This window comes from Tachysurus vachellii, chromosome 6, assembly GCF_030014155.1.
Source record: "Tachysurus vachellii isolate PV-2020 chromosome 6, HZAU_Pvac_v1, whole genome shotgun sequence".
In the NCBI taxonomy this organism is placed as follows: Eukaryota; Metazoa; Chordata; class Actinopteri; order Siluriformes; family Bagridae; genus Tachysurus; species Tachysurus vachellii.
The window spans coordinates 2,885,135-2,895,601 of NC_083465.1; the positions used below are offsets into that span (position 1 = coordinate 2,885,135).

Here is a 10,467-nt window from a genome sequence, read left to right on the forward strand (position 1 = left end):
TCCACACTTTTGTTAACTGTAACTGTATATATATATATATATATATATATATATATATATATATATATATATATATATATATATATATATATATATATTTTATTTTATTTTTATTTTTTTTTTTCCCTTCATATTTACAAATTTTATCACTTGGACTTTTTAAATTTTTGTTATTAGACACCGAAACATTTTGCTTCCCATTTTGTTTTAGAAGCAGAAGCTGTTCTGATTACTGAGTTATCAGAACTCGGAGGCACGGCGTATAATGTTCTCAAAGGGTGCCAATAATTTTACTGTTGGTCAGTCTTTAGTCTTTAATTAAAAACACTCGGGTTTCTGTGTAGCCGTTTAATCGGGGAAGTCTGTCGGCGGTTACGAGTTAATAGAAAACTAAGCAAAAATAAAAAGATTAGTGTTAATTGTAAGTTAAATGAAGTTAAATATGGACTTTACTGAACTGATCACAGGGTTACTCTGACATGGGGTCTAATTATCACGCACCTGCGCTTGTCGAGCGTGGGAATTTTCCCAGCAGGCCGTGCGGCGTGGGAGGATTGCGGATCCGAGCTTTATCTCGTCCTTGACGCCCACGTGTGGAGAAAAGTACGGCCTCGCCTCGATTTAGAGCAAAACAAAAACATTACTATCTCTGTGACGATTTAGATATTTAAATACCCCAGTTTAAAAAGAAGGATTCTGTAAATTTTATTATTAGGGATTCATTTGAAGGCTGAGTTGTGAGCCAGGTCATCATGAACTCCAGGTCAGATGTAGATATCACCAGATATTACCGTGCAGCACAGAGACGACGCCATGCCAACAAACACATGCCATGCCAGACTGTCCCTGACATACCAAACCCAGGTTAGTGTGTGTGTGTGTGTGTGTTTGTGTGTGTGCAGTCAGGTTAATCGGGTTTTGCATTTGATGCTTAAAACAAAAGTGTGTTACTCCTTAAAGTTCTCACACAATGGTATCATTTTTTTTTATCTCAAAGTTAATTAGAACTTGAATTAAAAAGTACACAAAAAGGAAAGAATTTAATCAAATAAAAAAAATGAAAATAAATATAGAAATACTTCAAAGTAAATAAAAGATTCCGTTAAATTTTACTTATAGTTATATAATAATTTAAGATCTATAATCATTTTAACAACTAATTCAAAATGTCATAACAAGTGGCTAGTATTTATTTATTTATTTTGTTTTAATTATTATTTTCTTAATTGTCAGTGCTGTCCGTTATATTGTTCTGATCCATTTCATAGAGGAACAAAAAAAGAAACAAAAAGCACTAAACACACTAAAGGTTGTCCACATGTGTGTAGCTCCAACATGGAGGCTGGTGACATGGGGAGCAAAGTGATCGATAGATTCTACGTGGAATCTAACGACGTATGGTTTCGTTTTCACGCAAAGTTTTCACTATAGCATTTCTTTTTTAAAGCTAACTCTTTAAGCTAAACCTTAAGGATGGTCTGTGTTAGAACCTGACAACATACGGCTTTGCTAGCAGACACGGTTCCGTGTAGAAAATCTTTAGTCTAGAACCATCCAAGGAACCATTACAAAACACCATTAAAGAAGGGGCACCAGGGATTCTATCCAAAAAAAAAAAAAAAAAAGAAAGATATTTAAAAATATTGCGTTCTCCAGGAGGATGTAGATGATTGGGGTAAAAAGGAGAAAAACATACATGTTAAAGCAGGGTCAGAAGTTTCTAAAGGTTGCCACACCATCTAGCCTTCATACAAGATCTTCTCCATACAAGATTGTCCATCTGGGGAGAACCTTTTGAAGGTTATGTGCAGAACCCAGTAACATATTGTTTTACTTGAAGAAAAGCTTTTGAAGTCGAACACCTTCCCGGATCTACTTATGGAAAAGAGAATCCATCGTTCTAGACAGATCTTTTTATGTGTGTCTATATACTTTTTTTGCCAAATCATCTTGTGCTCATATAACCAAGATGTAACGTTTTTTTTTTTATTATTATTATTATCCTTCTCTCTCTGCTTAAGCCGTCAGTTCGATGGCACTCTGGCTCGACAGCGTTTCTCACCATCACGGCGTCTGAACCGATTCCGCCCGCGTCTGTATCGGCGAAAGTCTGCCCGAGCGCCTTAAACAAGCTGTTACTGCGGCGTAATTTATGTTGCCATCCAGAAATATTCTTCTTTTTTATAATCTCCCGATGCTGGCGTGAGGAGCGAGGGGGGGTGGGGGGTGGGGGGGAGGCCAGATTTGTGCAAATGTCACCTTCTTTTTGGAGAGTTATAGCATCAATCACATTACTTCCAGGGGAGAAAGCAGGAGAGGTTAAGCAAACAGGATCTGGGGGAATGGGGGGCGTCTTATTTCTCGTTCTTTATGTGCCCCGAACCAACGCAGTTACCAGGGAATTATGTTTATCCCCACTATAATATGCGTTCTCAGGCATTTCAAATGGACTAGTCTGTGGATTTAGGTGAAGTGAAATTGGGTTTCTCAGCCGACAAACATATTGCCCTTTTGTATTTTTCTTTTTATGAATTATACATCGGCCTTGGAAGAGGAGGCGCTTTCCATTGTGGTACTTTTGCTGAAGAAAAAAAAAAAAAGGTGGTTTCCCTTTTATTTCACGAAGCCCAAATGCTCTTTTGCTCATATAAGATGAGTAATTCACTGCTCTGTCACACGCCAAGGCTTCTTTGGTGCCGATGATCACTTTCTTTCTTTCCCCCCCCCTCTTTTTCAGCGTTAATGTCTGTTCTAACAGCTCTGATCTGTAGACCTACATAAAGTTTCATGGTTGAAAGACACTTTTGTAGTGTATGTTCTTCATATCAGGCTACGTCATACCCCCCCCCATCATGGTCGATTGTGCCCACAAGTGATTTTTTTATTTATATAAATATATATATATATATATATATATATATATATATATATATATATATATATATATATATATATATATTATATATATGTATGTATTTTTTTTTATGATCGAGGGGCAAATATGAGATTCCGGAGTTTTCCGATTATCATATCTAATATATATATATATACACACGTGTCCTTTTATCCTCAGCTGGTACACCCTGGATTCCCGTCCAGGCCAGAAGAAAAAAGAGCGTGGGAAGATCCAGGTGAGCATCCAGTTCGTGAGGAACAACATGACGGCCAGCATGTTTGACCTGTCGATGCGGGACAAGCCACGCTCGCCGTTCTCCAAGCTCAAGGACAAGGTGAAGGGTCGCAAGCACGACTCGGACGCCTCTTCAGCCATCTTGCCTCGCTCAGCGCAGTGTGATGCCGAATCCCAGCTTCCGCAGAACGTATCAGACCCCAAACGTCAGCACAAGACTGCTAATCTGGAGCCCAAATCCAAACACTCGCTTCTTCCGGGGGCTCAGAAACTCTCTGCTGCCCACTCCATGTCCGATCTAGTCGGAACGCACTTCAGGCCCAAGACGGACTCTGTAAACTCCATGGAGGAGAGCGGTGAGAGAAGTGCACTTTCCTTTCCCTTTCTAACCTGTGGCATGATGAAGGACATCCAAAGGTCCATTACACTATATATATAGTATAGTGAGGTGGTTGCTAGGGTACTGCCAGCTGGTTGCTGTGGTATTCCCTGTGGTCAGTAGGGTTTTGCTAGATGGTTTTTCAGCCAGTTGCTAGGATGTTGCTAGGCGACATCTAATTGCAAGACCAGCAAATCATTCTCCATACATTCATTACATGAAAATATAAATATATTTGTAGTGTTGCTATAGGGGGGCACGATGGCTTAGTGGTTAGCACATTCGCCTCAGACCTCCAGGTTTGGGGGTTCGATTCCCGCCTCCGCCTTGTGTGTGTGGAGTTTGCATGTTCTCTCCGTGCCTCGGGGGTTTCCTCCGGGTACTCCGGTTTCCTCCCCCGGTCCAAAGACATGCATGGTAGGTTGATTGGCATCTCTGGAAAATTGTCCGTAGTGTGTGAGTGTGTGAGTGAATGAGTGTGTGTGTGTGCCCTGCGATGGGTTGGCACTCCGTCCAGGGTGTATCCTGCCTTGATGCCCGATGACGCCTGAGATAGGCACAGGCTCCCCGTGACCCGAGGTAGTTCGGATAAGCGGTAGAAAATGAGTGAGAGAGACTGAGAGTGTTGCTACATGGCAACTCTAATTTCAAGGGTCTCTGCTGAGCTTTGAGGTTCTGTACAGAATTTGTGTCCTGTGAAAAGGGTGCAAATGTGTTAAAAACATAACCAATTAGAAGAAGGTGTGTGTCAATCCAGCGGCGCTAGCTCCACGCTGTAGCAGGTTTTACAGCAAGCAAACTATTCTTTCATGTTTAGATTATGTTTGCTATCATTTTTCGATCAAGTTGCTGAATTTTATATTGCCTCTGATTCAGGCGGCATTCCTCCTCACCGCCGCTCTCAGAGCGAGATGCCCGGTTACCAGGACGGCGAGATGGCAGGTGACCCCTTTCCAGAAATGCCACAGAAATCCGCCACGCTCCCACGCAATCGCAACCCCTTCGAGTCAGACCACGGGCAGCTGTGGGACAAAAAGGAGAAGAAGGAGAAGGTCAGCTTGCTGGAGCGTGTGACAGGGAAGAAGGACGGGAAGAAGACGAGTAACGGAGGACGAGCAGGAAATTCAGGGGACCTTCAACACTTCACAAATCCTTTCACCACTGAAAGTGATACTAACCCCTTCTTGCCACATCACATGCCCAGGTACACCTGATTACTAAACACACCACCTTTTAGGCAAAGACTTGAAGACTTTGAATCACTGTAAATAAAAGCAGTGCAACAATAATTTAAAATGCTTATTCGGAATCACTAAGTAAACATCTACACACAATAATAGAAATAAAATAATAAAATGGAAAATATCTTGAAATGTTAAATGTTTAACGTGGAGCTTTGTCCTCAAAACCAGAAGTAAGAGCATAGAACAAGGAATCTACTTAACTACTGTACTTACATCTACTTAAATAATGATGTAGAAATTTGGGTACTTGTGAGGTTTATAAAATATCCCGGACATGCGTTAGATCTGGCATCGGGTCTGGGGTCAAATCCAGCATCCGGTCCGGCATCAGACCCAGTGGCAGGTCTGTGGTTAGATCTGGCATTGCATTCAGTGGCAGGTCTGAGGTCAGATTCGACGTCAGGTCGGGGTCAGTTCCAACGGCAGGACAAGGGTAAGATCCAGCGGCGGGTCAGGGGTTAGATCCAGCGGCGGGTCAGGGGTCAGATCCAGCAGCGGGTCTGGGTTTAGATTCACTGTCTGGTCTGGGGTCAGATTCGGCGGTTCAGGTCTGTGGTCAGATCCGGCGGCAGGTCAGGGTTCAGATCCAGTGGCATATCTTGGGTCAGATCCAGTGGCAGGTCAGGAGTCAGATTCAAAGGCTGGCCTGTGGTCAGATTCAACGGCTGGTCTGGGGTCAGATTCGGCGGTTCACGTCTGTGGTCAGATCCCACGACTGGGACTGGGTTCAGATTCAGCGGCAGGTCTGGGTTCAGATTCACTGGCTGGTCTGGGGTCAGATTCACTGGCTGGTCTTTGGTCAGATTCACTGGCAGGTCTTGGTCAGATTCACCAGCTGGTCTGGGGTCAGATTTGGCAGTTCAGGTCTGTGGTCAGATCCGGCGGCAGGTCAGGGTTCAGATCCAGTGGCAGGTCTGGGGTCAGATCCAGTGACTGGTCTGGGGTCAGATCCAGTGACTGGTCAGGGTTCAGATCCGGCGGCAGGTCTGGGGTCAGATCAAGTGGCAGGTCTGGGGTCAGATCCAGTGGCAGGTCTGGGGTCAGATCCAGTGGCAGGTCTGGGGACAGATCCAGTGGCAGGTCAGGGGTTAGATCCAGTGGCAGGTAAGGAGTCAGATTCAAAGGCTGGTCTGTGGTCAGATTCAACGGCTGGTCTGGGGTCAGATTCGGTGGTTCAGGTCTGTGGTCAGATCCCACGAGCGGGTCTGGGTTCAGATTCAGCGGTTCAGGTCTGTGGTCAGATCCCACGAGCGGGTCTGGGTTCAGATTCAGCGGCAGGTCTGGGGTCAGATCCAGTGGCAGGTCCGGGGTTCAGATCAGATGTCATGACTGAAGTCAGAGCCTTGATTTTCCACCCAGGCAGGTCGAGCTATAACATGGGTGTCTCAAGCCCCTGTACTGATATCTGACAGTCAGGTGAAGGAACAACATCTTGCAGGAGAAAAAGTGCTATTAACACTATAGAGTCCAGTCAGAGTGAGCAGTAAAGCTGTAGGTGGATGTTTTTGGAAAAATATGTTAGTAACCCACATACACACTTATCCTAACTTTTATAGTAATAGTAATAATAATAATAATAATAATAATACACTGGAGACTTCTTTTAGGCTTCTTTAGAAACGATAAAGTTTTGAAAATCAAAAAGTCTCTTTGGTTCCCATGTGTCATGTCTCATTATGATCAAGTTAATGTAAGGAATGAAAAGCAGGCGCTGTTTGTTCTAATACATTTTACATACATTTTTTTTTTTTACTACTCTGTTTAAACTTGTGGCTTTAATGTGGTCGAATGACCAGAAATCAATTCTTGGTAACAGCCGTTTCCTGCCTGAGTCTCTCTGTGACATGTTTATGATCATTCGTGAAACATTTATTCCTGTATGTCAAAAAAAAAACCCCACAACGTTTCACTATCATTCATTATCAGGGTGTAATTTCGTCTTGTTCTGTTTTGCAGTAATCATGCAAAAAAACCAAGCAGCAACGAAGACCTGAGTAAGAAAAACGTTTCCCCGGAGAAAAAACAAGGAAAGAAGTTCGTCAGAGAGTCGGTAAGGGTTTTATTTCTGTATTTTATTATTTATTTTTAATTCATTATTTATTTGTGTCAATGTGTGTAGTCGATTCTTAGAGAGTCATTTGAGGGCGTTATTAAATATTTTACTGGAAAACTATCCACTTTTGGATTAATTACGTTACTAGAACAGCGCCCCCTTGAGTCGTTTGTTCCTCGTCACAGCAATTCGCAGGTTTATTAATGAACATTTTGTGATTTCTGTTCATCTATGGTTATACTGAAGGTTATAAAACAAGTTAGTTACTGTTATTATTTATGTTATAGGAGCTAAATGATTTAATATTCCTCTCGTTTTCTCTCTCTCGCTCTCTCTCTCTCTCTCTCTGTTAATAAAAATAAGCAAAATAAATAATCAATAAATTGATTTCTTAGGAATATTCCTGTCACTTTTCTAGGTTTCCTCACTAACGTGATTACAGTGAAAAGTTTCTGAATAGCGTTGTTTTTTTTTTGTTGTTGTTGTTTTTTTTTTTTTTTTGTTCCCTCCTTCTTTTGTATTTAGATTGAAAAAAGTTCCAACTTGCCAAAACTTTTAATTACTCGTTTATTGGACAGAGCTGCAGCAGCCGTCGCAGATCTCTGGCACGGTCTCGCTCGTGACACTTCGCTTGGAGTAGCATTTATCTAATTAACAAGCGAAATAGCCAGCCATCATCTTTGATCTGCGTGTAATTTGAAACGGTGCGATGTTATTAACGTGTTTCTGCTTCTTGTCTTTCTGATTTTTTTTTTTTTTTTTTTTTTTTTTTCGCTACCCGCTGAATAATTGGGCCAGAAGATGGAAGACGATGCGCATTTTGGTGCTGATGTGACAGGTCAAACTGCAGGCAGCGTTAAACAAGGGCTTGTCGTAATTGTAATAATGGTTAATGTCATTACGTCTGGCATGGAGCAGCGTTTAGCTCGCTGAGACAGACACGGAAATGTTGTTTAAATGGTTACCAGCGCTGAAAATGGCTTTCCTGGCGGCACGTCTGCGAAAGGACCCAATTAAAAACGCGAGGGGGAGGACGCCGGGTCGCGCCGTTTCAAAGGACTCGGGTTTTACATTTCCCAGCGCAAAGGCCCTCATTAGCTCCAGTAATGAGACAACTGGAGAATGCGAAGTGCAGGTCTTATCTCGCAGCTCCTCGCAGATCCGCTCGTCAGCGCTTCTCCGGTTCACGGTCGCCACTTTTCTGCTTCACACAGCGTCCTTTCCCTTTCACTTCTCCGCTCCTCCCGTCTTTTGTTTTGTTTTGTTTTTTGTTTTTTTTTGTTGGGTTTTTTTTTTTCCGCTGATGGCTTTCATTTGTGGCTGGAGGTTTTTCTTGGCTAGCAAGCGACAGTCATCCGACTCCATGTCTGTGTAGATCATGACAGTTTTCTTAACAAGTGTTGGATTCGAGGGTGAACAAAAGCAGCAGCGAGTCCAGCAAACCTTAAGAAGTTATTACAGCCTTCTTTTGTAGTCTTCGCTTTTGGCAGTTTTATTAAGCTTAAAAAGTCTTTGTTGTTTCCCCAGGGAAAAGAAAAAGGAATGTCAGTAGCTTTATCTTTATTATTGTTATCGCATGAGGCTAATCTTAATTGTTGCACTTGTCAGCTGAACGAGTCAAGGTCCCGGGTCAGGCGAAGGCTCGGTGGAAAGGCCTACAAATCTGAACACTCATCCATCTCCCATAAACTCTGAGGAGAGAACAGCTCCTTAATCAACCCTAGAGAAAGAGAGACGGAACCTCCCAATGACTCATCCGTTTAAAGTGCATTTTAATGAATTAACGCATTTATTTTCATAACGCTCTGACACGTTATTAGTTCTTTTTTTTTTGCCGAGTTACCTTTGTGTTATCTCACACTTCAGATCTTAAGATGTTTAAGGGATGTTGTGAAATTTTCCTACATTTTTCATCCCCATGAAAGGTTTATTTCCAATTTTCTCCTCTTTAGATCTGATGATAACGCAGCCGAACGCTTGAGCCTGATTGGTCAGAAGATCAGCAGGCGTGAGTTCATGCGTTCGTTCTGATACGTTATTGTTTCCGTAGTACGAACCTACAAAAGAAGTCTTATATCTTATCTCCCAAAGAGTTTTTAGACTTTCTGTATTCTTCATTCAGTCCCTGACCCCGTAGATGTAAATACGCCTGAAATAAAGAGATTACTAAACAGTTTTGAGGAGGAGGAGATTTTTTTTACTTGGAATCTTCTGGAAGGATTCTCCAGGGTCAGCGCTGTGTAACAGGCGACGTGTCAGTTTTCCGACAGTGGAATGATTCGGAACTTTGCGGTTTTGTCGCCACAAGCTGCTGGTATCTGTTTGTTTGTTTGTTTACATAATGATGCATATGGGATGGTGCTTACAACTGCTTATAACCGTTAGCATACAGTAAGTGATGCTGGATACCTTTACATGTACTATGAACGGATAAAAACTAATGTGTAGATTATTAATGAATGAATGAAAGCAGGTATTCTTTGGTTCCTGTTTGGGTTTATTTGGTATCAGGTTCAGCTGAATCTCAGTCGTGACTCGTTATACCGCTGTAGACAACGACGTCATGGTAATGGTATCCCACTAACTTTTATTTTTTGCTGTTGATTTTTTTTTTTTTTTTTCTCAGGAGCCCGAACAGCTCCAGAGCAGCATGGCGGCATACAGCAGCCTGACGTTCGAGGAGGTGGTGCAGGAGCTGATCAAGCAGAAGGAGGTGGTGAAGAAGAAGGACGCTCACATCCGCGAGCTGGAGGACTACATTGACAACCTGCTGGTCCGTGTCATGGAGGAGACGCCGAGCATCCTGAGGACGCCGTACGAGCCCAAGAGGAAAGCGGGGAAGATCTCCAAGAAATAGACGTCCGCCTCGGCGTCCGGGAAAACGGTGATCCCATAATCACGCGTTTCTCTTCGTTTACATGTTATTCAGGACTCGAAGACTCGAGATTGTACGACCTTATAAAAATTGGTGGGCGATCGAAGGACTTTTTGTGCCAACGCCAAAAACTGGCTAAGAACTTTTTATTATGTAGTTTGTTGTTTGTACACTGAGGTTTGTAAATACTTTCTTCTGTCTTTTGTGTGGCGGTGTGGGAAAACCCATCAGATGTCTCTGCGGGCAACAAATGACGAGAAAAATCTGTCCATAAAGATATTTAAAAATGGAAATGTTTTTATTTCGTTTTACAAACAGTCCGCGTAGCAAGCAAACACAAATTGTCGATGAATCGGAATCGATTCATTTGATCAGCGGCTGTAAAGATGTCCGTGAAGCTACGGTCGAAATCAAATAGAATTTATCCCTTTTCACATTTGGGTGTAACCAAGTTTATTATACATGTAGTAGACGACATCAAAATTGTGAACAGTTGCCCAGGCTACCGCATAAATATTTAGTTTCTTTCTTTTTTTTTTTTTTTTTTTTTACGTATAGCGTGTTTAAGGAGACCAAGCTTGAGATCACACCGAAACAGACTGTGAGAGGCTAAATGACACAGTATGAACAAACCTTTCATAATACTTCAACAACACTTCAATAATAATTTTCCTTTCACAATATACACCAATTCATTAAGACTTTCCCATTTATGAATCATATCGATACTTAACATTCATGTTCCCGTGTCTTCCTCATCGTTCACCTTCGTGAGCTGTACGAGCG

General features: G+C 42.2%; 1 protein-coding gene across 1 annotated transcript in view; it reads left to right on the forward strand.

The window, feature by feature from the left end:
- Positions 1–10,052, forward strand: part of LOC132846935 (rab11 family-interacting protein 2) — a 16,290-nt gene extending 6,238 nt beyond the window's left edge. The window contains exons 3-6 of the mRNA XM_060871747.1: positions 3,074–3,486; positions 4,386–4,713; positions 6,710–6,803; positions 9,433–10,052. Coding sequence (XP_060727730.1) covers positions 3,074–3,486; positions 4,386–4,713; positions 6,710–6,803; positions 9,433–9,663 — 1,066 coding nt within the window. The 3' untranslated portion in view covers positions 9,664–10,052. The remainder of the gene's footprint in view (positions 1–3,073; positions 3,487–4,385; positions 4,714–6,709; positions 6,804–9,432) is intronic.
- Positions 10,053–10,467: the final 415 nt, after the last annotated feature.